We start from the raw sequence: 27,808 nt of genomic DNA, 5'->3' as shown, positions 1-27,808 counted from the left end.
AGGTGTTCCTGTATCCGAAACCTAACAAGTCATTATGGGTATTGCACACCTAACTTTTAACAACCAAAATTTTAATAGGCTGTGCCTGTCCAAAGGACACACACGCTATAAATACTTTACCATCGCACTTTACTCATTGCTACCTTTGTAAATTGACATGTAAAGCAACCGTTGCTGTTACAAACTCCAGCACACTATATCGTAGAACAAGTCCACACACGTATTTCAATATTTCTGTTACGGCAATTATTATTCATAATGCGATATTAAAAATTAATGTGTGCTGTGAGCGTACAAAACAAAGTCAATACTTTTTTGCAAGATCGCTGTTGTCGTCTTTCTCGAGAATTGCCCAAGATTGACCAAAGATCCCATTGCAGGACTGCTAAAAATATAGAGTATTGACGAGCGTTCCTAGATACGTGGTTTTATTACGATATGCCAGGTCACAGGATTTGTTCTCCCAAGATTGGAAGGCAGCGTGTATTAATTTAAATGATGATGAAGTCCACTTTGACATGCAAGCCATGAGTGAATAAATTATTCCACTGTGCCTTCCAAACAAGCGTCTGGTTATTATCATTAATTGTAGGTCTAATGAAGGATGGGCTACGTCATGTCCAATTCAGTTCTAATAATACAAACATAAAAACGGGTTGCGGCTTAATTTTTTGCGTGAAATTTAGATAGATATTTAAAAAATTCGCTATTTTCTGAGCCCCCCCCCCCCCCCCAAAAAAAGCCAAGCAAATCACATTAGCTCATGTCACGTGTGGACTGCGGGAAAAGCTGAAAACCTCCAGCTCGCCCCCTCGTGGCTGCAGTCAGATGGCTTTATTCACTGGGGCACTTGGCATTAAACGCACACACACGCGCGCACACCTAACAACCCACGCGCAGGTGCTCTTTAAAGCAGGAAATCGAGAGCACGGACATTCTGTCGCCCGGCCATCGAGTGGTCACAGAAGCAATGTTGTGCGGCGCTGGCACGCTGACGACGTGAACAAGGGCAGAAGGTGAGCGCGAGGTTTTGTCGGAGGAGGAGGAGGAAGGGACGAGTGCGGCAGTGATGGACCGCGTATCGAGAGCAGGCAGGCGTGGTGCTGGTGCGATAGGGGCATTGTCAATGCCCGGCGTAGCAGCAGAGACTTCGCACAGAGCTAACTTATAGACCGGGAAACGAACCTCGTTTTGCCTCCCCTCTACCTCCTCCTCCTCGTCCTCCTCGTCTTCTTCTTGTCGCTCTGTTGCGTGGGTGGCAGCTCTAGAATCTCACTCGACGGTGATATGACCGAGACCGAGACCATCCCATCCCCGGGCGGGGAGGCAGGTGAGCGAGGCGTGGCTGCCGGCAGCGGCGAGACGGGTGACCGTGGGGGAGTCGTAGCCGGCGGTAGTGAGGAAGAGAACGACATCACATCGGACGTGGTGGGTGAGAAGAATCACATGGCAGCCAACCACGCCACACAGATGTTCGAGCTGCCCGCAGGTGACCACCACGGTGGCGAAGGTCCTGATGTCCATCATGACCAGGAGAAGAAGCAGCAGCAGCAGCGGGCGGACGAGGACCCGCAGCAAGCCGTGGGGTCAACAGCTGTTGACCTTTGCAGGAGCAGGACCTCCAGCGCGTCCTTCCTTCGTCGAGATGAAGTTCACGACGAGGATCCCGTGGAGTTGGTGTGGGGATCCGAACGGGCAGCAGCAGTGGCAGCAGCAGCGGCATCGTCGACCACCGAGCCAGCTGCAGTCAGCAGCTCCACGCCACTGAACGCCAACAAGACCAGACTCTACTGCCGCCGTTGGGTCATCGTGACAATCTTCAGTATCTACTCGCTGTCCAACGCCTTCCAGTGGATCGAGTACAGCATCATCAACAACATCTTCGTGCGCTTCTACGGGGTCGATTCGGGCGCCGTGGACTGGCTGTCCATGGTCTACATGCTTGCCTACATCCCACTCATCTTCCCCATCACCTGGCTTCTCGACCACTACGGACTGCGCACCACGGCGCTGCTGGCCACGGCTTTCGACGCCCTGGGCGCGTGGCTCAAGGTGGCGAGCGTGAGGCCCGATGGCCTGGGATTCGGGGTCACGGTGCTGGCCCAGACCGTGTGCGCCATCTCCAACGCGTTCATCATCGGCATGCCCTCGCGAGTGGCCGCCGTGTGGTTCGGACCTCAGGAGGTGTCCACAGCCTGCGCTCTGGGCGTCTTCGGGAACCAGGTGAGGGTTCGAGTGGCGAGTTGGTGGACGAATCGGAGTTCAGAGTGGGGTGGTGGTGGTGGGGTCAGAATTCGCTGCTGTGGTCAAGACGGTGAAAATGCTCGAGTCATGCCGATGTCACGGCTGTGGAACCATACGGGTTTAGCCATGAGCTTGTGCAGAGAAGTTGAGTTTTCAGGTCCATTACAGCGTACAGACGTTTCAATACGGGCACAAAAACCCCGATGTGTTCGTCTATTTGTGTGTGTTTCTCCCTTGTGATGGGACTTTGTAGGGATTTATAAAGGAACGGAGTGTAATACGGTAGGCACTGACAAGGGGTTGACAGGTATGGGATTTATTGATACGGCTCTAAATGAGGTTGAATCGTTTGATATGACACTCATTTAAAATTGTCATCACATAATTCACTGTTGTGGGCCACAAAACAAGATTGGAACCAAACTTGATTTGAAGCTTTCGTGACTGCAGGAAATACTCTTTGGTTCTTTCGGTAAAGTCGCGTATAAAGAAAATAATTAAATAATATAGTACGACGTTTCGATCAGGTAGAACTAAATTTGAGAGAGAGACAAAACACAGGCTCGGAGACACACAGACAGACAGAAGTCTATGTTGTGTGTCTCTCTGTGTGTCTCTGTGTTGTTTCTCTCTGCTTGTGTCTGTGTGTCTCCGTATCTGTGTTTTGTGTCTCTCTCAAATTTAGTTCTAACCTGATGATGGTTGCTTGTGTTGCAATCGAAACGTCGTACTATATTATTTAATTTATTTTCTTTCTACGTGACATTACCGAAAGAACCAAAGAGAGAAGATTGGAACCATCAAAGACAGGGCCGTATGATCCAATTGGCAGAGTAAACACTGTGCCTAGGGTCTACGAAAACTAAAGGGCCAACGAAAAAAACATTTTGCCATTGTTCTTTGTATGATTAAAAAATGTAACCAAGTTATCTTCTTGAATATTTTTTTTTGTGGCTGCTCGTTGCAATTTATTTACAGTAGTAACAAGTCGTTGGCTCGTGAGGCATCACACACCTACAATAAGTCTTTAAGCTTGAACGAAAGTAAAGCAACATTGCACAAGCCATGCGGTTGTCCCGTCAGAACACTGAATTTGTTATCGATTAAAATGAACAGCATCCTTTTAAAGCTGCGTCATCCGATATGATAATCATAGTAAAAAAAAATTAGTGGAAGAAATTTTCGCTTGCAATATTTTTTAGGCTTGCTACTTTTTTTTAAACAATGATTTCAAATTCAATCTGCGTATCTGCGGCACACACACACACACAGCGCGCTCCCATCGAATTATGGCACAGACTAAATAATGATCGTATCGGTGACATCTGTCCAACGGCTAGACAAAGTACGCGAAAAACAAGTGGGGTGACAGCGGCGGTCGGGGTAACATGGGCAGCAGCAACAGCAGCACGAACTGCAGAAGGTTATCACTGAAGTCCTTCGAAACAAAAGTGCCGACAATAACATTAATCTGACCCTGATTAAAAGGGATGTCACCTCTGGTGGTATTGATAAGTGACATGCCTGGACTGGGCGCATGGACTAATTGAGGGAGCTACAATAGCAGATATCTGTGGACTGGAAAGGGCCTCTCAATAAAGATAATACTAATGTTGTTGTTTGACTTTGTGTGGATTCTATTATCCACAAAGTTATCTGCTTGGGTCACGCGGATAACGAGACGCATTTTGCCGTGGCGACTCCTCTTATTCATGAAGAAGAAAAAAAAACAATTGTGGATAATAGGAAGCCGGTTTCCACAACAGAGGACGCGAAAACCCCCGTGGATAATAATTGGCCATCGTAAGATAAGCCGCGCAGATAACAGGAGTGTTCACGGACCTTACAGTTCCCGCAGATGATAGCAGTCTTAGGTCAAAGGGTCGCGGGGAAGAGGAGCTCTCATGTATTGTTAATAATTTATAACCCTTTGTGATGTACAAATACCGTGACATAAATAGACCTCCATTGGTCTTGCCAATAAATATATATTAGCGCATCGGATCAATAATATCTCGCAGTATTTTGTTTAGGAAAGCAAATACGGCACGTGACCGGTTTTGTCGTCTGCGGTCAAATATTCCAAAGAACACAGGATGAGATGTTACTATCCTTTGTGCAAGCACTTCCAAGAGTTCATGAACAGTGATCCTGGTGAAATTTGGGGAGCGCATCGTCAGTAGTGACCCTTTGGTTCCTAGGGTGTTTCGGCCTTTCATACTATACACCCTCCCCAAAGGCGGCCAGCGACAGGGTGATCAATCCTACGCTTGCGTCCCATTCCCAATTAGTCATAGGAGTTGCCTTGTTGTTGGTTGTACAAACGAGAACTTGTAACTGTTGGGTTGACAAGTTCTTAGTGACAGCGTAATCTCCATCTTCTAGCTGGATCCCACGGGTTGCTGGTAGGGCCCCATCGTGAGGATGCATTTGTTTAATGAGCCCGAATACTGCTGCTGATATTTATACGATTGAATCCGAACCAGAATTTGATTCAATAAATGCTGCAGGATAGCATTTGTCTGGGAAGCTTATAGGCAGTTGTGTAAAACAAAGAATGTTAATTTGATAGAGACGCACAGACAGAAAGAAATCGTGTTTTATTTTATCACCCGTAATAGCAAAGAGCTGACCATTCCACTTCTGTGTTCACTCACTCTGGCCATATTTTAACATTTTGTGGCTTGTTGACACCATTTGTGTCCATTTATGTTCCGTGTAAGTATAGTACAGTATATGGAGGTAAACAATGGGTTAGGGCAAAGTTTGGAATTTGGAAGCCTTTGCGATGGTTCGTTAGAGATTCAAAGTAGCCCTGCGTTAGTTATTTAAAGTGGTACATTATATGACAGCCCTTCCGCCAGGGATGGCCGTGAACAAAAACATGCAGGGCTGCATATTTGCCAAACTAAGGTGAAACTGACTTAAAAAGAACCAGTCTTATATCTCGATGGAATGACTGAAACATGTCAACATTGCTGGTGTTGGAGACATCAACACATTAAGTTCGCCAAACTTTGGATGTGACATAATAGAGCATCCGTTTAAAAAATATTTCCCAAGGGATGTAATGCACCCGCCTACTGGCATTTAAGACGTTTAACCGCGTACGCATTCCAAACCTGCCATGGTGAATGATTAACACGCCGGAATCATTATATGAGACGTCGCCTTTTCAATATCCCTGAGAGGCGGTTGAAGCAAAGGGCCACATTTGTTTAATCTGCTCCCATCCACTTAGTGTAAATGGGTACAGTCAATTGGCAGATCCCATGTTGTGGGGTAAAGTGTAGGTGCTCTCACCGCTTTCAAGGTACCTGACCAGGAGGCCAAAATACCATTTTAGTGGAGGGGCCCTTCCACCAACAATGGCATGAGCAAGTAAGTACAGGGCTGCCCCTTTACCTGTACAAGCATTTGTGTTGATGCACTCGTGAGCGAGAAATGTTTTGATTGATGGTGTGACAACAGGTTTTAGAGTTGTGGTTCAAAAGTCACTTGTCGGACGCTGGAACGCATTCCTTTTCTAAGTCAAAGAACTCCCAAGCCAAGGACTCATTGTCTTTGGGGCCGTCCATAAATGACGTCACGCGATTTTGGACGATTTTTGATCCCCCCCTCCCTTCGTCACACGGCGTCACAAAAAGTCAAAACCCCTCCCCCCCCCTCAAATGTGACATCACAAAGCTCTGTCCCCCCCCCCCCCCCCCCAAAATAAAACATGCCTCATCGCTTTAAACTATTGTCATTGTAGTGCGTATTTAATTTGGCGCTGCACTCTGATGTTGTAGGAGAAAACATTTATTAAAACAGTCGATTTAATTAAGTAGAACGTGTTGTCTATATTTAATTAAAGTTGCGCATTTTGATGTGACGTCACATTTCTCCCCCCCCCCCCCCTCGTCACACATCGTCACAAATGTCTGATCCCCCCCAGGTGCGTGACGTCATTTATGGACGGCCCCTTTGCCCAACCTGGATAATAGTTTAACAACGCATTTTTATATTTACGGATCAGACCCAAAAAAAACCTCTTACGCATAATATTGGTCGTGAAAGCCTACGTATTAAACTGGATAATAGTGTTCAGATAAAGTTAACTTTACGTTGCTTTTTTGAACTACCTCCGTAACTATGAGTCGTTGTTCACCTTTGATATTAAAACCTGCAACCAAGAAAACAACACTCCCAAAATAAACATGCGACTTTTAAACAGCAGCAATAGCTTGTTTTTACGAGCAGGTAACAGTTGAAATCCTCTGCCAATTATCCCAAAAATTGGTTTCACGGCTTTGTTCAATGTCACGTACAGATTGTCGTATGATTTGTATCTAAATCATGGGTTTAGCAACGATTCATTATTATTGATGTTTGGCCTGGGTCACAATGGATTACGTAGTCTAGCCCAAGGATTTAAAAAATTGCGGTCATCCCAGCATGCAGCAGTGAAACAAAGACCTAACTATAGACCGGTTTCACCCTCATAACTCAAACCCAATAAACATAAGACGTCCTTTTAATTTCTTTGTATCTATCCCAAGGCCAAGATTAGGTGACAAAGCGTTTGCCGTTTCAGCACCCTACGTTTTGGAACAACCTTGTTTTCTCCAGTTTACCACCTAGTAGGCTTTCGCGACCAATATCATCCATAATATAGGTTTGTGGGTTCTATCGCGTGAATATAAATGTGTCTTTAGACCCGCCACCACCCGACAGCCAAATTAGTAAGGTTCGTCACGTAAACCAAACATGCCAATTCGTTACTAGTACAGCACACCGGTGTGTTGGAGAGAAAATCCACAACATTTACAATCTGTTTACGACGCTTTGCCAGTAATTAAAACTAGTTTCATCAGGCGACAGCCAGATTTGTGGAGACATCCCCCTATTTCGTTCCTTGTTTTCTCCGTTAATATCGCTAATCTTCCCTTAAAAAATATGCTGAAGTAGAAGATTAGTGCTGGATACAACTGCATTTACAAATGGAATTTTAACTTTCATCCTTGCCCATGTAATAATAGTTTAATTTTAATATCCAATTTTTTTGAGGGACTCCATGTTGTCTTGGTGTGGTCTGCGACTATTTTTGTTGTTGTTTTGCTGCCTTGCCCAAGCTTGGCAATTTGTGTATTTATGCAATTTTAACTAATATACTTAATCTATTTGATGTGATTTGCTTACCTCTCCTATACTTTGAACTCCGATGGTATTTTTGTATTGTTTGTTGTAACATTCTAACCAGCCCCTACTGGACATGTGAGAAATAGATCTTCATAGCTCATCGGATTCCTCCAGGATAAATAAAGAGTCATATTTTGACTCTGTACTGTCATCTATGTTCACTGCTACCGTATGCCTCTTGGAGCCCCATATATTGACACCAACTGGACCCCATTCACACTTGCCTAAGAGAACAATACATCAAAGTCTGTATTTGACAAGAAACCGCACATAAATGTTGCGTTTATAGTTGAAATTACAAACTAGCCACACTCGTTCAGTTCTTCTCAGCTGGTATTCTGGATAAGGCGGAGAGCTTTTGTACATGCAATATTGCACACATTTGCGTGTCATTAAATCTATAATAGTTTCTGTTGTAATGAGCTTTCTTATCGTTTACGGATTGGGATTGTGCCTCATTTTCCAAGCTACACGGCCACAATTGTTCACTGTAATGAATGAAATACTGTAAAATAAGAAATTCCAGCCATTCTCAATCCATCAGTGGATGATGGCCTTCCCATACCATGTGGGCCATGGGGGTCTTTTTTGTTGTTAGCGTACTTCACCATGCTGGTCAGTGCGGATTGATGTAGGAGGGACGAGGGCAGGATTGGGTCAGATATCACTGGTCACTGAGTTTGGCCCTGGCCGGGATTCGGACCCGCTGGGTTCGTATTGCAGGATGCCAACCCATTGTTCCACTAAAGCACATTCATTGTTGCCTTTTGGTACAATCCAGTATATACGTACATAAACTTGTTACGACTGCATTATAAAAGCATTTCACTTCACGTTTCTCACAGCTCTGTCAATTAATAGCCCTTGAGTGTTGAGAGAGCTCATGGTTTCTTAAGAGAGAGAGAGAGAGAAAATACGTGGCATCTGATGGCATTTTTACGTTGCATAATTGTTAAAAAAAAAACTTCTAAATTAATCCACTGTTGTGAATATTTCCAGTGACCATTGCATTCACTCGGCTTTCAGAAAATGACCCTCATATAAGCAGATCCGATTTCAAGTTGGACTGACAAAGCCCGACTGCTTTCACAAACGTGATCATGAGTCTTTCTGCTAACATAATTTGTGACCTAAAGCTCGCATGGCACAGACTGTGTTGTAAATGTAAGTGCTGGTTGCCAGGACACACTAGATTTGATTAAATAGTGAAGTGGCAGGACTGTTTGTTGTGCAGAAGTGCCATTTGGCACATTAGATAAGATTAAACAGGGCTCCCTCGTTTACGGAACGTGTGTTTGCTTTGCAACAATTCACTGATTTCCAAGTAAAGTACTTTGTGTGCGTTTTTCATCGTTGTGTTGTGCTGTACCGCTCCGGTTGTTTTCAGGTTGTACCGCGTGTTGTTTCACAGTCCGTTCCTGAAAAAGCTCCCAGCGTGTGTAGCAAAACGTCAGACACCATGCCTAACAACACATGGTATAACCCGAAAACACGGCGGAGGGTGAAAGAGATTATTTAAAGTGCAGCATCTAAAGGGAGTTTCTTGCACTGCGGTACTCGCAGACCACTCCGCTCTCAGTTGAATTTCGGTCAGGTGGTTGACTCGGCCCATGATTCCTCCAGGGTGGATATAAGTTATATTTTCTGTTGAAAAACACCTTCTGGGTCAACCCGCCTGCTTGGATTTTGCCGTCTCATCGTAAGTTCCACCTTGCAACCTTCGATTGGTCTCAAGTGGCCTCCTCCTCCTTGTCAAGCCATGAGTCTCTCAAACTAGACTAGACAAGCGTCGCTTCTTTTTAAATCCTTTATATTAAGTTCACTTGCTTGCTTGCTACGACCGTGCAAATCTTTCGGTCGTTTTTTAACCCACTTCCCGTGATCCAATCGAGCTGACATTTTGCACACAGACTCGTTGTGCGTGACAATTTATTTTCGTGAAAATTTTTTTCCAAAATTTTCCACTTTTTAGGATTTTTTTTTTATATTGAATTACCAATTGCTTAATGGAGACAGGCAATCATCTGACCCATAGGTGGCAGCCATCTCAAGCCAGAGGACGAGAGGATTCTAGCCGCCACGCATATATAGGATTTATAGTGAAAAACTTTGTTTTTACGGGTTAATTTTTTCACAGCTCTGGTTCTTAGCAATTCGGTCCCTCCATAGACTAATGCCCATCGACTCTCATAGAGACCCTGTCACAGCTCAAGTTGTCTAGAACGTACTCCCTCCTCCACTTGCACTGTACCACCCATCGGCATAATCACTTCTATAAGAATCTTAAGAATGTTATTGCATTTATTCTCCCACGCCTCTGAATGTCCTTGTTTCGATCAATCTGTACATGTGTGACACATTTTATTCATTAATTATGGGGAGGAAAGGGGGAGCAGCAGCAGCACAGTGGTTAGCGCACTGCTATTAACCAGGCGACCTGAGTTTGATTGCTGGCTGTGGCCAACATTAGTGTTAAGCTGTATTTGAAACAGGCCTGGGCCCCCCATCACCGGCCTGCACTGGCTCGTGTTGTGAAATATGGTTAAATAATCCCCTTGACTGACGTAGCATGGAGTGGATTTTATCCAATCGTAAATTAACAAAGAGCTGTACGTATGTTTTGCGAGACGTGGTTAGTGTTTATTCCACGCACAGACTATAGGAATAGGGAGTTTCCACCACTGTCTCAGAGCAGCCGATGCAGATGAACGTGACGTCTTGTTCCCTCGAGCAGAGGCACTTTGACCTCTTGTTTTTCTGTGTGAACGCACAAACTTTAATGTTTAAGCTACTTGACCCTTTAGGATGTTCAGGTTCAGTGAGTTTAACATGTGAAAGTAAATGTATAGCATCTCAACTAACTGTGTTTGAAGAGTCATCTATAATGTTAATAAATGAATAAGTGACAAGCCCATTTCATTTCAGAAAAATTTAACAAATTGCGGGTCCATCAGCCGATTGGCTCATGGACCGATGTTTAACGGCAGAATTAGTTTCAGCAGGCAAACCGGATTAGTTTTGACCTTCTGGGTCTCTTAAGTGCAGTCATTTAATAAAGATCATCCTCGCAGCTGCTTTCGGATAACCATCGAACAAAGACGGTCACTACATGGCGCGCTTTCAGGTGCGCTTCTGCGGCCATCTGGAATGCTCTTCCTTCAGATATTAGGAAGCCACTGGAGCTATCCACTTTGAAATCTAGATTGAAAACTATTTTCTTTACAACTGGTGTTTGTGTTTAGTTTGTTATCCTTCCCCCACACCTGAATAGCACAGTTGGCTATGTACGGTGCAAAATAAGTTCAACATACATACAAAGATGTTACTTTTCATTTAATCTGCGTTTGTATAAACGTAGGCAAACCAATGCGATGTTACTTTTGTCGGAAACCGCGGTTGATATCCAATAAATCCAGTGGGTCCATTCAAATAACCGCGTTGCCTTACACTGCCTAAAACCGTTTATCGCTGTTCTGCATGGGTTGATTCCAGTTTAGAGTCAACAATACGTGTTCCACAAGTGTCAGTGGCTGTGTGAAATGGTCAGCAAGCGTGTGGTTTAGTGTCCATATTACTTCTAAATAAACTCCTTAACATTTTTTTTAAACAACGGTTTTATTAACAACTTTTTTTATCTCACGGTCGAGAAGTACGTCGATGGTGCGGCGACTGCTCCCACATCAACGCTTACTTGAATTAATTGATTACTTCCGTAACTGGTTCACACGGAGCAGGCGATTCGAGAGTTTAGGGACCACAGCGTTTTTTACCTACACAAATACATATATATAAATAATAAGGCGTCCATACAAAATGTTAATTGCTTTAAAGTAGCGAATTCATTGATTAATTTATGCCGAATTTGATAAAGGCATGCATTGTCACCGGATCTGGGTACGTGTGCGAAATTTGGAAGTGATTTGACAACAGGAAGTAGACTAAATTTTGATTACAAGATTCGACCACGACAAACAGAGGAGTCAAGTTAAGTAAAACCATTGAATAAAGAGCTATATAGCTCAGTGGACCTTGCCTGGTAAAATAAAAAGTTGAGTTTAGTTTATTGGAGCTGTAATGTGGAAGTGGCTTTGTGTGGTGGGAATGGTTTTGATTAAATATATTAAGGTATTGTAAATGTGATTTTAAGTGGTTTAATGTGTTCAGGTATTGCTTTGCTCTTAATACACATCGTCATCAACATTGTGTGTGAGGAGTGGCGGAACAGTGCATAGCACATTAAGCTATTATCAGAAGCCCAGCTAAAATGACTCATATTTATGCACAATACCAGTTTAAATTAGCATCGGAACATGTTCCATATCTTCTCCCCAGATGACAGTCCGAAGAGCCAGTGCTTCGTCTGCCAACGGGTCAGCATCACCGCTGGGAGGGCATGCGCAGCCGGGCGCTGTTGCCAGGCTGCGTCACTTCACGTGTCGTTGCCCGCCTCATTAATAACAGAACCTGCGGCAAATGTTCTAATGCGAAGCTGACAAGGGATTGTTGTTGTCTTGGCGTGGTTGCGTGTGCGGCGGTAGGTGGGGATCGCACTGGGATTTCTTCTGCCACCCCTGATTGTTCCTTACTCGGAGGAGGTCTCCGAGCTCAGCTACAACATCAGCTGCATGTTCTACGGAGCGGCGGCCGTTTCCACCGCGGTGTTCCTGCTCGTCACCCTACGTGAGGACTGGCTGGCGTCCACCCACCAACTCCACCCCCCGCCCCACTGGCCGTTCACACACACACACTTCGCTGCAGTCATCTGTGTTAACTTACCCTCGGTGCTGTTTGTCGCTGGCTGCGAGGTGGTGTGCATCATTGAGCACTGTGTTCGGAAAATTGTAAATAGCAAACAAACAAAAACGTCGCCGTCGCCCCCCCCCCCCCCATGGTTGATCTGAATCGGGCACGCATTTTGAAGCAAATACATTTGGTGAAAGCCGCTACAAATAATTTAAAGAATAAAGTCAAAAGAGGCTTTGAACATTCAAGTACATTACAGACATTCATGTGTTAACATCAGACGGTTATGAACAATTATTATTAAATGTGAGAAATTCGAAAACGTCCTTTTCTAACAATTTTTGCATTCTCAATTGTGAGTTTTCAGATGTCCGTTTGAACCAAATGCCTAAAATGTATAATATTGATAATTTGTGCTGACAATGACACAAGTATCAAGTCACATTTTCAGCAAGGGGCTACTGTGAGTGGTTAAACATTTTATTTTAATGAACATTTTGACATGGTGGCGAAAGGGCGCCGCGATGACGAGATGTTAACATTCCTCTCCTGGTATACAGGAGGTTGTAGGTTCGATCTCGACCCTGCCGCCTGTATATATGGAGTTTGAATGTTCTCCCCTGTGGCTGAATGGATTTTTCTCTGGGTCCTCCGGTTTTATCCCTCCATATTTAGAAACATGCGATTAGAGTATTTGGCTGCTATAAATGTCCACTTGATAAGCCACTTCGTTGAGCTATGATTTGTGACCAGGTCACCTCTGAAAAAATAAACTGTTTAGCTCCGTAGGCCTTACATGGTAAAATAAGAAACAAAATACTTGTGTGCATGGAAAAATACAAATCCCAAACTTGCGAGCAGAGAATACCCACACTTCCTACATCATAGGCAGTAACCTACTTACTGCGCTTCCTCTTACAAACACCTTGCTGTACAGCAGGTACATCATAGTTGCCCATTCCTAAATCACACGTTACGTCCCGTCACCTTCTCTTGCTGTGACGACTACGATGAACACTAAATTCCAGCTGCCGTGTTTCATACAATTAATTATTCACTTCTTCTATAAGTTCATCTTGATATACCCACAGCGTCCTTTGCCTCCAGGCTTGGTAGATGGAACACTATGAATGTCATCCACAATGTTCTTTATTAAACGTTAAACATTTACATCCATTTTTCGAATCACTGCTGGATGAAGGCCTCTCCGCCTTGTAGGCCACGAGAGCTGTTTGACCATACTCCACCACATTGGTCCGTGTGGATTGGTGAAGGGGTCATTGAGAGGGTGGGGCAGGCTCAGAACCATACCAGATATCACTGATCACTCGGGTTATATGATCAGTGACTGGGAACTGAAATCTGGTTCAGGGCGCACTTGATAATGATTGTGTCACCACTCCACTGTCCTTGAATAATAACCCAAAATACATTTAGCGAGGTTGGTATAATTGTAAAAGAAGGGCGTTGGTTATACACCACGTGCCTAAATTGTATTCTCAGCAAGTGCACTTTGTACACAAATAAATAATATATTTACGTAAATGTACGTTCTTCACATAAGCTCTTGCTTTTAAATATTATATCGAAATATTTAGACAATTTGATTGATGTTAATCAATACCGAATTGTACATTTGGTGCCATATGCCAGATGTTTTATTTCATGTTGAATACCTTTTCCAAGCAACTCTGATATCTGTACCATGCACGTATAAACATATTGATGGGGGGGGTGGGGGAGTGGTAACAGTGGTTACCACACTGCCTGATGAACCTATCGAGCTGAGCTTGATTTCCAGTCATGGCTTCCATCAGTGGCAAGTGAAATCTCAATCGGTATTGCCACGTTTTTCGCCTCCGCCTCCCCTTCGCCAACCGGCAGGGACTAACATGGTGAAGTATGGTCAAACAGCAGCCATGACTGGCACGGCATGGGGAGCTCTTCAGTCAGCAGCAGTTTCAGAAAAAGCTCTAAGCTAGTTTTCTTATTAACCGTACGAGCTAAACTGGAACATCTGGGAAATCTAAACTATTTTCTTGGTTCTTTCGGTAAATTCACGTAGAATGGAAATAATAAAATAATAAAAATAAAACATAATAAAATAATTCTCACGTTTCGGCCACAACGCAAGCAGCCGAAACGTCGTGAGAATTATTTTATTATGTTTTATTTTTATTATTTTATTATTTCCCTTCTACGTGACTTTACCGAAAGAACCAAGAAAATGAATCCCTGCAGTCACGAAAGCTTTAAATCGAAATTTTAATCTAAACTAGTTGATTTAACTGCAATGAACTTGTTTTTCCCAAACCATCACTGCTTGCATTTCATGTTTTTTTTTTAATTCAAGTCTTCATGGCTCATTTAATCGACCTTCCAATACATTTTCCGTTCACGTGTTCATCAGTTGTAAAACGGTCATTACCTTGGTTAACTTTAAACATGACATACAATTATGTTAACAATCTGCATGTGAAAAATGTGTGCATTGTGAGTCATGTGACTGGAGATGAAATGATTAGTATAAACAAAGCCGGCTGCTACACAGGAGGTTGTTTTTTGAGACTATTGAGTAGCGTGAGTGACGCTGCCTAAAAAACTCTGTTACCCTGTTAGACCGGTCCTGCTCTATGTAGATTCTACGTCACAAAGCCAAGCAAGCACTACATTCTTGAGACTATTATAACATGCGTACACGACTAACTCCAAACTCGTGCCCATTGTCGATAACATATTAATCTGGTCGTGTACAAACTTAGTGGATTATAAGATGTACCTCCAACTTTTACTGTAAAATCCAGGGGGAAAGAAACGTCGACCGCTTGTGTTGCGATCGAAACGTCGTAGTTTTTTTGTTATTTTCTTTGAACCTATCTACGTGACTTTACCGAAAGACCCACGAATATTAATTCCTGCAATCACGAAACCTTTAAGTCAAGATTTTGTATAAATGTCAAAACCAGTTTTACTATTGCCATTGCTGGAATGTATCCATATTCAGGGCAGAGTGATTCTTGCTTTGTGCAGTCATTCTTGTTCCGGACAGAGACCGGTTTATTGACAGGTGGCTGAAACCAGAATTCGAACCCACGGATCCTCCGTGATGGCAGCTCTTTCCACTCTAACCTCTGTGCCACCTGCCCGCCTCTAATCGCATCTCATTTTCATGTCGCATTTGGCTCGGCAGCAAACCCGCGGCGCGTGCATCGGTGAGTGCGTTGTATGTATGTTGAAATTCTTTCACACCGTACATATCCAACCGTGCTCATCGGACGTGCGTTGATGTGTGTGTGCGCGTGATGTGCTGTCTGCACAGTGTTCCGGGAAAAACCTTCACTACCTCCGAGTCCAGCACAGGCACTGCTATGGTACAACCCTCCCGAGCATGAGTACTCCTACTTGGGCTCCTTGAAGCGCCTCATGTACAATCGCAGCTTTGTGCTTCTCGCCATCACCTATGGTAAGCATCACGATCACGGCTTGGTTTCTGTAATTTGGCATGTGGAGCGAAACGTCAGACATCATGCCGAACAATGCGCAGCACAACATGAAAATAAGTCTGACAGACGTGTAGCACAAGCTGCGAATTCAGTCGTTGGGTTTCCATGTCACTGATAGGCTGGAGGTGCTTCGTAGCCCAAGTCATCATCATCTTCAGCCATGGTCAATCCACTGCTGGATGCAGGCCTGCCCAAGCCACCGAATCCTGTAGCGGCAGGAGGGTGGACGAGAGATGATTTGTTACCAGTGACAAATCCATCGCAAACCACCACAGCGATAGCATCATTCAACACAATACACTGCATACTGTCTGCTTAGAATTACTGCCTGTTTATTTGTAGTGTTTTTATTTTGTAACAAAAACGCTGGTAGGTACAACAGGACGGTGTGTTCAATAGGAGAGGGACAAAAACATTCGTGGAAATTTCTGATCGGCACGTCGAGAACATTCCAAGGAGAGGTGAAATTATGGCCCGCTGCCCATAATGACTCGCTTTTGAAACTAATTTGGCAACGCTGAGACACCCTGGGTTCGAATCTAGGCAGGCGTCCATGATACTAAAACCGGCTCACAAGTGTAGCGTGTTGATGGTCTCAGCCGGGTCACCAATATAGCTGCCTGCACACACAAAACACACACATTAAGTTTGGTCTTGCACTTGATTTTTCTCAAATCAAGCGCTGAAATGTTAAAGATATACATTAGATCATCGATTATCCGGCAGCTTGAGGAGGAAGGGGGCACCGGATTTTCAAAAATGCTGGATAATCACATCATTATATAAAATAGCTTATATATGCACATTCTGGCATAATGTTATGTAGGTGTTGTGTATATGTTGTTTTTAGTGTTTAGAATGTTTTCATTACATTAAATTGGCATAACTAAACATACAAATAGACGAATAAATATTCTACTGGAAAAAGTGTTGTATTTACTGTTCCGTACTTACCACTCTAATCTCGAAGACTCTGGATTGGGTGATGTACGTCCTTCTATGCTCTTGTTCCAACACAACCATGTGTTTGAGGATCGCTGGACTGGTTACAGCCTTTGGAGCAGTTTTGCCGGTTTTGCCGGATCGGCCCGGGACAGCCAGATAATTTTGGAAGCGGAATAATCGCGCACCAGATAATCGATGATCAACTGTTTATAGATTTTATTGTCATGCAACAATCTCGTAGTGAGTGGACCATGTGGAAAAGTGCGCTGCCTACGATGCAAAGAGTAAAAGGGCCACTTGAAGGACCTGTTCAGAAGATCCTGTGAGATCATTGGCTATTCTTGTCACAAGTAGTACACTGCTTGTGTGCGGTTTCGTGATGGCAAGATGCCAAAAGCACAGTTGGAATATAATGCAGGAAATGAAAAGACTACTTTTTTTGTCCTACATTGGCGTTGCTTAAAAACCTGTATGGAGTTCTTGAGACGATACATGCATTTGGGAGAGCCAAGTTAATAAGCGTGCCAGAACGTTGGGGATTATGAGCATTAAGTTTCTGGGGCCCTAATTCGTTTGTAATGTCCATAGTTATTAAATCCAGCAACTACTGAGCTGAAATAATAAGGCGTAGCGGGCAGGCGGCATTGAAGAACATAAGGGGCACTACAACAGTCACAGGAATATAATACGCTGTGGATTTAGACAGGGGGGGGGGGGGGATAAATGTGACTGCATCTCAAAGAGTGGCGAGTGTATATTGCATAGACAGTCATCAGCAAATCAATCATTTTGCTTCCATGATTTTAATCAAACGATTGTGAGACTAAAAACTGATGTAGTAGTAATAATAATACACGTTTAAACATTCACATTTTGAGAACTTGCATGGGATTGCTGGCGTGGTGCAATGATCAAATATGTAAATATTGAGAGAATCCACAGTTCCCAGCGGCAGACTTTGCAACAGTGAGGTAGAGGTGATGATACTCTGCAGTTGTGTCGCATTACAACGCTGCTGCGACTGTTGTCAGTCGTCACATAAAAAAAAAAGTTGATGGTCATCTAAGATGTGAAGGCCACTGCACTCCTTCAGGAAACTCTGACGGGTTTTTGTGTAACGCACAGAGGCTGTTTTTTTTAACACTTTTTTTTGTGTGTTGTTGGAAACTTGTGGTGGTGCCCAAAGTCGACTTGGAATCTGAAGGTCGCTGTGGTTTGATCTCCCTGCATGGCAGTGGCGACTGGTACAAGCTTCTTAAATCCCTTCAGCAGTATGAACGTGTGTGGTGGCATAAATTGTGCGTAATCTCTCGAGTTTCTGGAGGCCCTTATGCCAGCAGTGCCGTGACCAAGCAAAATAATGCAGGGCTGCCTTTTCACCATTTCTCCTACTTATGTAATGTGCTCCTTATCATGTAGCGTGTGCAATTGTTGGCACTAACCGTGCGTTCATGTAAGAAGCGCAACAAGTTGTTGTGAAATTGTTTCCATCGAGGCTTATGTTGGCTTCGCGTGCCTGGAAACATAGCGAGAACCTGCTTAATAAAATCATACAAGAGGATTCCAAAGTGCAAGTGTTCAAATGTGCAGGTAGATTGTGTGGAGAGAAAGAGAGATGCATGTGTGTCCTTCTAAGGCTCCAGTAGTGGAATGTCTTTAATTAAATGCGCACGCATTCACATGAAGCATAGGCCTGGGAAAGCATTGCTGATCTCATCATGAGATCAGCAATTTCTTCGTGTTCATTAGACACAAACCTAGATAACTGTACGGTCATTACAATACATTTCGAATGACATTTTTTGACTTGCATAAGTGTCTCAATGCAAGTGCATTAAGGAGAGGAGGCATATATAAATGTATGCATAGAAAATGACATGACTGTAATTATGTACGGCCCTTTTTCAGTCCACTGCTCAATGAACGCCTTCCTTGCCATGTCGGTCATGAGGGGGCGTTGTTTAACCATACTTCACCACGCTGGTCACCGTGGGGTTCGTGAAGAGGGGAGCACCCACGTCGACCGTTGAAGAAATCTCACGCCACCGATGTTAAACATATATACAGTATACACCTACAAATACTGTGTTATTTTGAAACGTTTGGCATGACCAACAGTTTTTGTTGTGCCGATTAACAATCTTTTTGGTGTTCTCAGCTTAATTATAATCGGTGTAACGTGCAGTGCTTTTTGAGGCGGAAAAATGCACTCTGCGTCACCTGCCCGATCCCTCCAGCCCTAACCGCTGCCTGTTCATCGTGGACGCGAAACTAAAAACGATCTGAGTCTCACCGCGCACCCCCTCCCCGCCCTGCGCTCCTCTGTCCATGCAGGGATCATCACCGGCGTCTTCTACGCCATCTCCACTCTCCTCAATCAGATGCTGATCGAGCACTACCCGGTGAGGCTCTCCGCCTACCGCTAGGCTCGCCCTACTAACGCTGCCTGTTTGTTGCTGCCCGTCGAAAATGGTCATCGGCCACGATTTGTAATTGCCTTTATTTGGGTCGGATGGCACTGCGTGAAAATGTGCATGTCATAAACCGTCCTCCACCCAACTGTTGGTCGTGAAAGCCTACGTGTTTTTAAACTGTAAGCCGTGTTCAAATCTAGTGCTGTGGATGAAGGCCTCCCCGACCCATCCACACTGCCACCTCTCACGATCCTGCCGTGTAATAACGAACTCCTGCACGTGAGCCGAGTTTCTTCACTCCATCTCCTCGGTGGATGTCCGTTCGACCAGATGTGTTCCATTCCCCATTGACTGTCGTCCTCTTCTGGCCTTGATGTGTCCTGCGCAAGCCCCACTAATATTTCTTCACAGTTTTAGTTATTTCTTTAACCTACCTTGGTTTTATGACTGCTGCTGTTTATTCATTCACTGAAATGCTGACTTTTTAGTATCATTCAATTTGTTCAGCTGCCATGTATTGCATAAGCAGGCTTATCTGTGAATATTTCCTCCCCCCCCCCCCCAACTAGTTTTATGAGCATAACTCTTGGATAATACCCAGGTGTGCTTGCGGATCAGCGAGTGATGAACCGCGCTACGATCTTGTCAACCAATCATACTTTGCAACTCTTTGTCAATCCACCGTCTGGATGTTGTCCACCCCCAACCCTGTGTCCGTAATGGGAATTGTTTGACCGTACTTCACCACGTTGGTCAGTGCGGGTGGAAGTGGGTGGTGGGGGGTGGGGGTGAATGCCTCGGACCGGTTTGAATGTCACTTTCCGCAGGTGTCAGCCGTGACCGAACTCGGGTCGGGTTGCGGGGATCGTAGCACAGAGCTCGAACCACTGCATCACCGCTCCCCTCCCAACAGTAATGCATGTGATGCAGTCGCTTCAGTTGTGCAGAACTACTGTTGGGGGAAGACGTAGATGTGCCCGTGCTGGGTATAATCATAATAACTTAGTACTAAGAGCTGATAGCTACAGGCTTAGTGCTGCGTGGAAGCGTATTATCAAGTAATATCAGTGGTGGGCTGTGTATTTTACACCTAGGCCTTCAGTGCTATCCTCCTGCAATTAAATCACGAGGCTCAACACCTATGAGAGTTACAATACACTAATTGCAGAGACATGAATATATGGTGACTGAAACCATCAAGGATGTACCACTATTACGCAGTATGACAGGATGCTGCATCACAAATAGACATTGCATAACCCAAATCAATGTCATTACCAAAGAAACAAGAACAAACTCACAACAACCAGTCACATTTACTCCTACGACCATCAAGCAAGCAAAATGCCATAAAAACACAAATAACACAATCAGGATTCAACAGGCTTCCCCACAGAAAAAAAAAATCTAAAGTACTACATCTAAAAATGTAAACGTCACGAAAGAAAGTTTAAATAAATCTTAGATGATGCTACGTTACGTGATAGCTAGTTTTACTTCAGTTAGCTAACTGGCTCTCCGATCACGCCACACGAACAAGGCCTAACGTAGGCGGCTAGGCCAGCTAGAAGGCTCAGGCGTGTCAAAGAATATGCCCAACATGGCAAACTCGACATCTGATTGGTTAAAGAATATGACTATCAACAACATCGTCCTCATTTGCTTCAACAGCAGAGGGGATTCACTCGACATTTTGAAGGCCTCAGGGTAGATTTTTCATCTGGAGAGGCGGAGACGGCACAGATGGAAAATCTGATAGGATAAAAGCTCTAATTTCTGAGCTGCACTGGAAGCAATGGAACTGAGGGAGAGAGTAGCAATGAAATGACTTCAATGGATTGATGGGAACGAACTTTGTAAAATACATATAGCATTAATGAAAATATTTTACAAATATAATTTTCTGATTCTGACAATCTCTAGGCCAGCAGGGAAGGCCTGGCTGGCCCTGACGGCTCGCCTCTAAGTAATATACTGATGAATTACATGCCTGCACACATTACTATACGTCGATTAACATGATGTAAATACATAATGTACATACATTATGCATGTACGTAATGTTTGCTGATTAGCTGTGGATAATGAAACTAATAATAAGTAACCATTGTAAGTTATATGACTACATTAACCCCCATTTACCCCCGCTGTTTAATGCTGAAGTAGGAGAAGTTCTCCACAATTATGGCTGTCGCCTGATGAGACTGGTTGTAATTAACAGCAAAACGTCGTACTCGAATTGTACTTTTGTGTATTTACTCTCCAACAAACTAGTAACTAATTGGCATGTTTTGTTTACGTGACAAATCTTACTAATTGGCTGTCGGATGGTGGCGGGTTCACGACACATATTTATGCGATCTAACCCAAAAAAAACCTCTGTTGTGGACAACTTGGTACATTTAGCGTTCAGGCCAAGACTATCACGAAGACGCTATGTGTCACAGACAGAGTCTGCAGTCGTTCCACAGTGGGAGGCAATGTTTCTCCGTGTCATCCCACTTGAGTACAGCTGCTTTCTCTTTATCTTGGGCTGCGTTGTGTGCGCACCCGTGTGGCAGGGCGAGGAGATTAACGCCGGGCGTATTGGCCTCACCATCGTCGTGCTCGGCATGGTGGGTTCGGTGGCGTGCGGCGTCTGGCTTGACCGCACCAAGACCTACAAGTACGCGTCTGCACTCCCCGTGCACACGTTCATCGGCACGCACACGCTCCTACACGATGTCGAGATACGTGCTCTATATATTTTCCGTGCTGCTTGTGCCATCACGAGTCAATTTAGAGCTGGATGAAGGCCATCCCAAGCTGTCGCTGTATCTCGCAGTCCGGCGATGTGACAATATATAACTAGCATCCACACGTGACCTAATTTCTTCGCTCCATCTCCACTGTGCAGATCCTCTCGGCGTGTTTTTACCCCTTTGGCTGCCACTCCATCATTATGCTCGACCACAGGCCTCCATCCCTTCTAACGATGCATTCTGCCGAAGCCCACTCGCTGTGTTCGGAAAATCAATATGATCTCGCTATCTTGCATCTGTTCTCCAATCCATGTACTTCTCTCCCGGTCTCTCTCAGTGTAATTCCAAATACGCATCTCTTCCGTGCTTCTCCGCATGCGTTTCAGCTTGTTGCCATGTGTTCCGAATTTATTTAACACCAATTATTTTTTTACAAAAACTTAAACATTAGCCATGTCGATGTTCTTCACTTCGCTTGCTCGCGAGTGTTACCATTTTCACTGCCTAAGCAGAGTGTTGCTGTTTTGGCTTTTCATTGTGCGGGCAGGCAGACGACCCTGCTGGTGTACAGCCTTTCGTTTGTCACCATGGTCATCTTCACATTCACGCTGGATCTCGGCTACATCTGGGTGGTTTTCATCACTGGTGGGGCCCTCGGGTAAGAGCCAGTGTGAGTCTTCGTATTGCGAGCGAGTGCGAGCACTTGCGCTTGTTTGCATGTGTGTGTGACAGTGTGTTCTGTGAGTGTCTTGTGGGTGTGTGTGGGGAGCGGTAGTGTAGCGGTTAGCCCGCTGCGCTTCAAACCCGGCCACCTGTGTTTGGTTCTCGTTCACGGCCACCACGAGTGACGATTATGTGAACTGGTCCTGGGCCTCCACTAGGTCGACTCGGCCTAAAATGAGTGCCTGGTGCAGTGTGTAAACATCGCCACTAGGCAGACAAAGGCGGTCAGGTATGGTGCTGTGGCCACCCACCCCCCTGTGTGCTGTGTCGGCTTTCATAGGTGCTGCTTGCTAACAGTACTTGCCCCAATAGTCAGTTCATGGCGATACTTTGTCTTTGTGTGTGAGAGTTTAGATTCCAGTCTTAGTGTTTAAAGTCTATATTTGCGTGACAAATGAGTCTAAAAACCAGGCTTGTTTTTTTCAAAATTCCCGAGATGGTGAAACTCCTCTTTTACCTGCATTAATGTGAGGATGCTGTTGGCAGAACCTTCCTGTCCGTGTTTATTTGTGAAAAAGAGCTTCACACACAGAATGTCCACTCGCGGTTACCCGCGGATAATATAATCGTTGCCCATTGGGTGAATTTTCCACCACTTTTGCACAACTTCTCTCATTCGTGAAAACTCGTGGATAGTGGGATACATTTTGCACCTGTGGATGACCAATTCCAGGTGCACCGCTTACCTATCTATAAATGTTGTGGGTTTACCTTTCCAACACACCGGTGTGCTGAACTAGTCACTAATAGGCACGTTATGTGACAAACCTTACTAATTGCCGGGTGGTGGCGGATTTCACGTTGACATTTATATTTACGCGATGTAACCCAAAATCCTCTTATGGATAATTTTGGTCTCGAAAGCCTACGTGTTAAATGAATAAATGGATGTATGTTGAACTTATTTGGCACCATATGTAGCCAACCATACTGATTGAATGTGCGGGGGAAGGACAACAAACTAAACACACAAAAAACTTAGCCCGAGCCACACGCAACTTCTCTAACCGACGATAAAAAGCAGATATTAGGAGTCTCCACGAATCGAGCAGGGGTGACAGTATCATGATGATAATAGCGGCGGTGGATAACGATCGTTTCTCTGTATTCACGACTGTATCTCACTATTACGTCACACTGCAAGTAACTGTGCAGGAAAGAAACGTGGACTTTGCCTGTACATTGCGGTGGCTCCGTGTTGAGAGAAAGAACGCAGCCCGTGTGACTCATCCCTCACTCCCTCTGTACCAATGACATCCCCCCCACCTCCCCCACCCCCCCCCCCTCCACAAAAGTTTCTTCTGCGCGGGGTACCTGCCCGTGGGGTTTGAGTTTGCGGCCGAGCTCACGTACCCGGAGTCGGAGGGCACCTCGTCCGGGCTGCTCAACGTGTCGGCCCAGGTACAGGTGGGAAGTCGGGCCGTGTGAAGGGAGACGAGATGAGGGAGAGCGGTAGGGTGTCGTCGTGTGAAATATTTCCACCGTTACGAAAAGGGTGGGTGCCGCAGCGCGGGAATGGGGCCACCGAATGTTCAACTTCAAACAAGTTGATGAAATTAACGCGGTACTTCAATGACGGTCACTCCATCGCGCACTTTTAGGTGCGCTTCTGCGGCCGTCTGGAACGCTCTTCCTTCCGATATTAGGAAGCCACTGGAGGCTATGCACTTTTAAATCGAGATTGAAAACTAATTTCTGTAGAATTGCTTCTTCTGTTTAGTTTGTTGTCTTTCCCCCGTCCCTCAAAAGTGCCGAGATGTGGGCAAGCCCTATGTACAAAACCTCTGTGCATAGCATCGTGTGCATAAATAATTAAAAACAATAAGACTGCTTTTAAATTAAAGTACAGGACGTTCACGTGTGCACACGGCGTTGCCGATGGCACATTCTTGCAGTCGATAGCCTCAAGGCACCTCCGATTTAGCACGGTTGGCTACGTGCGGTGCGAAATAAGTCCAACATAAACTTAGGGACCTGTTGACGAGACTGCGTGCTGACGAGTGCAGAGCACACAGTAGCATTGTGCGAGCTCTGTTAAAATTACCTTCTTCGTGTTAAACTATAGGACTAAAGCACTCGGAATTTGCTCGATCCCGTCAGATCTCGGAAGCCAAGCAGGATTGAGGCTCGACAATGCTTGGATTGATTACCGCCATGAAGTAAAGAAACAGGTGTAGTAGGTAGTGTGACCAGTAGCGGGCAGTGCAGCAAACTCGACAAACTCTGCTATCGTTCTGTCCCCCAAACTTCACCAACCCGCACTGATGATCATGGTAAAGTATAGTTTAACACATAGGCTTCGTAAAAAAAGAGTCAATCCCTCAAAAAACCCTGCGACGCATGGGAAGGCCCTCATCCAGCATTGGACTGGCAAACACAGGCTGTACATGTGCATGTTACCCAAGTGTCACTCACTGTTGTGCTGCGACGAATATGAACCGGTTCCAACCTCGATGTTATTCTCTCACCGTCCACCCTGGCAGGGGTTTGGGATCATCTTCACGATTGTGCAGGGCAGGCTGGTGACCGAATTCTCCCCCAAGGCTGGGAATATCTTCCTGTGCACCTTCCTGCTGATTGGCACCATCATGACCGGTGCGTGCCAGTTTGCGGGATCTGGATGAAATTACAGGGAGGGTCTGTGTAAAGCACGCGTGTTCTCGGGCTGATTGTAAGTTGCGTTGGTGTAGATGTCTTTGTGTGTTCATCTCGGTGGGGAGCGGGGTGTAGTGATTAGTGCACTGCTACAAAGCCGGTGAACCCAGTTCAGTTCCTGCTTAAGACCAATATCAGTAATGAATAGCTGTCCTGGGCCTCCCCTAGATCGACTCAGCCTTGAATGATTACATGGTGTGTAAGCATTAGCACTGGGGAGACAAAGGCAGCCGAGCGTAGTGCCAGCCTAACCACTTTATTTACAGGTGCTCACCAACAAAACTTGCCCCAACAGCCTGTATGGCTATAAGGGGGATCTTTGTCTTTGTTCTTGGGCTGAGATTATGAGTAAGGTTTGTGCATATGCGTGTGGTCATGGCCTGATATTTCGAAGTTCCATTAATGTACATGAATGGCATTCATGTACATGTGCTTGTGCTCAGGGGCCGAGATTCCAGGTGACGTTTGTATACGTGTGTTGCCTTGCAGTGTTCATCAAGTCTGACCTGCGACGACAGAAAGCCAGTCTTGCTGGGATACAGGGGGTTGAGGTGAGTCCAACACCTCCACAGATAACTACTCCCTCTGCTCTCAACAGGGACGTGACAAAGGATTGTCACAGGACACAGCAGGAAGCGCTGCTTCAAGTTACATTGAATCTCAAATTAATTATTTGTAACACATTTTGGACGGCTTATAATGTTAAGAGTGGTACATACGGTTCTTTTAATGATTATTTATACATTCTAACACTTTATTTTTGCCCTTCATCAATCCACTGCTGGATGAAGGCTTCCTTCATGCGGCTTGTTTGACCACTGTTCACCACGCTCGCAAGCGGTTCAGTTGTCACTCGCCACCGATGTGATAAATGATATAGGACTAGTCGAAAATTACTGCACTCCCACTGCCACCCTATCATTGCTTGTTAAATTTTGTTCACTTATTATCAGGCAGGATACTGCCATGGTGTAATGGTTTTTACACTGGACTTGCAATCCAGAGGTCGCCGATTCGATCTCCTGGCGGGGCAGTTGAAGCAACGTACGAGTTTCTCTAAAAATATTTGTGGGTGCCTTTGCGTCTTCCAAGATGTCTGGCCAGGATGGGATTATAGGCCAAAGGGCCTCTGTCGCTGTCTCCATTGGAGGCCATGCTGGCAGAAGTGGCGTGACCAAGAATCTTCTGGGCGGCACCTTTCCTGTTTTATATTATCGAGGTGCCAAATCGTGTCCAGCTGTAAAGTACAATTTCCCATTTACCAAAATGCCCTCCTCCTCCTGCTCCCCCCTTCAGCCGCTGAAGCAGGCCCTGACTGAGATGGAGCCCAATGGTGTGTGTGCCACCTACCAGCCACCCACCGTCCGCGAGAGCCTTGCTTGAGCGGGCAGAGGCCGGGGCAGCCGAAGGAAGAGTGGCCGCCCGCGTGCGTCGCTGGAGCCTTAAGACGCAACGCAAGCCTGCCTCCCCATAACGAGTTCCCCAAACTGCAGACAGAGGTAGCAACAAGAACGCGCAAAGAGAGATCCTGCAAACGTTGGCCTCAATCGCACCACGTGGGGGCGGCATGTGTACCGAGATGAGATTTTGATTCTTGAGATCAAACAGAGGGCTTTTAATTTACTCACAGATTGTTTTCTAGGCCACTGAAAGACCAGGAGGTGGCATACGACCAAAGCCACAGCAATAGCGTGAGGTATATTGGACGGTGGTGTGCTGGGTCTGAAAGTGGTTTTCTGGGTCGCTGACCCGGGACACGCATGGCTGACACTCGGCTCTGGACGAAACGCTTTCACGCGACGAGAGTCCCGACTGCAAAGCCTCGAGCAATGTTGAGCGAGAGACCGCGTTTGGTATGAAAGTACCGAAAGGACAAGACGTGAAAGCAAGGGGCTGTTGAGTACGGTGACGAATGCACTATCTTAATTGTGTGCGTCTCTTTCAACGTAGAATCCGACAGCATGAGGAGATTGAATTTTAACCATTTAAATACATTCCTCAAAAAAATGTATATTCTCAAACGTAGACACTGGATGCAATGTTAACGAAACCAAACTGGTTGCAGGGGGTAAAAAAAAAAAGAATGTAAAAAATGCAGACCAATGCACTTGATTATTTCGTATACATCGACTGCGTGTGTGGGTAATATTTGCACGATTTCTACATGTAATGTCGCTGAATGTAAAGCCCTTGCCTTAATTGCGTATACATTCTCCATTGTTTTGACCTTCATATGTATTTCTGTGCTTTTTTGTAACTAATGCCTGTGAGGTGCGGTGAGCATGAGAAAGGAGTGAGTGTACAAGCTTAATGCTTTATTAATTGTCGTTGAAACCTGAGCGCTGTCATTAAGCGGAACAATTTAAAACATATACGCAATGTTTACAATGTATGCAATCAACGATCTACTATGCTATATAAAAATATATGCATCCTCTGCTAGATTATGTAATGTAGACGGTTCGTTAATATGTGCTTAGAATACTTGATGTTTCTTTGTTTATGAATTTTACGTCATTTAATTTACTCCCAAGCTGTACCGCTGTGTGTGGTTATTAAAGAATGATTTTGTGCCAGTAGCAATATAATAATAAAAGCAATTATCTTATTGTGCCGATTGGTGGCATCGTGTTGACGTGTGACTCTAAGGACTTCATTG

At 45.0% G+C, this 27,808-nt stretch overlaps 1 protein-coding gene across 1 annotated transcript; it reads left to right on the top strand.

Moving 5' to 3' along the window:
* Window positions 1-850: 850 nt before the first annotated feature.
* On the top strand, window positions 851-27,758 carry LOC133347171 (heme transporter FLVCR2-like). Its single transcript, XM_061559212.1, has 10 exons — window positions 851-2,223; window positions 11,964-12,105; window positions 15,488-15,631; window positions 18,951-19,018; window positions 21,592-21,695; window positions 22,319-22,429; window positions 23,790-23,895; window positions 24,978-25,089; window positions 25,639-25,700; window positions 26,446-27,758. Exons 1-10 carry the CDS (start codon window positions 1,288-1,290, stop codon window positions 26,530-26,532), a joined length of 1,872 nt encoding a protein of 623 aa, XP_061415196.1. The 5' UTR covers window positions 851-1,287; the 3' UTR covers window positions 26,533-27,758.
* Window positions 27,759-27,808: the final 50 nt, after the last annotated feature.

The sequence above is a fragment of the Lethenteron reissneri genome, chromosome 25, assembly GCF_015708825.2.
Source record: "Lethenteron reissneri isolate LAM-NWPU_2019-01 chromosome 25, ASM1570882v1, whole genome shotgun sequence".
Classification (NCBI taxonomy): domain Eukaryota; kingdom Metazoa; phylum Chordata; class Hyperoartia; order Petromyzontiformes; family Petromyzontidae; genus Lethenteron; species Lethenteron reissneri.
This window is presented reverse-complemented; position numbering and strand designations above follow the sequence as displayed.

Excerpts from the sequence above, each read along its gene's own strand:
- LOC133347171 (XM_061559212.1), top strand. The coding sequence starts at position 1,288 with ATGACCGAGACCGAGACCATCCCATCCCCGGGCGGGGAGGCAGGTGAG. Across the intron at positions 22,430-23,789 it reads ATCACTGGTGGGGCCCTCGG|TTTCTTCTGCGCGGGGTACC; the intron begins GTAAGAGCCAGT and ends CCTCCACAAAAG. Across the intron at positions 25,090-25,638 it reads GATTGGCACCATCATGACCG|TGTTCATCAAGTCTGACCTG; the intron begins GTGCGTGCCAGT and ends GTTGCCTTGCAG.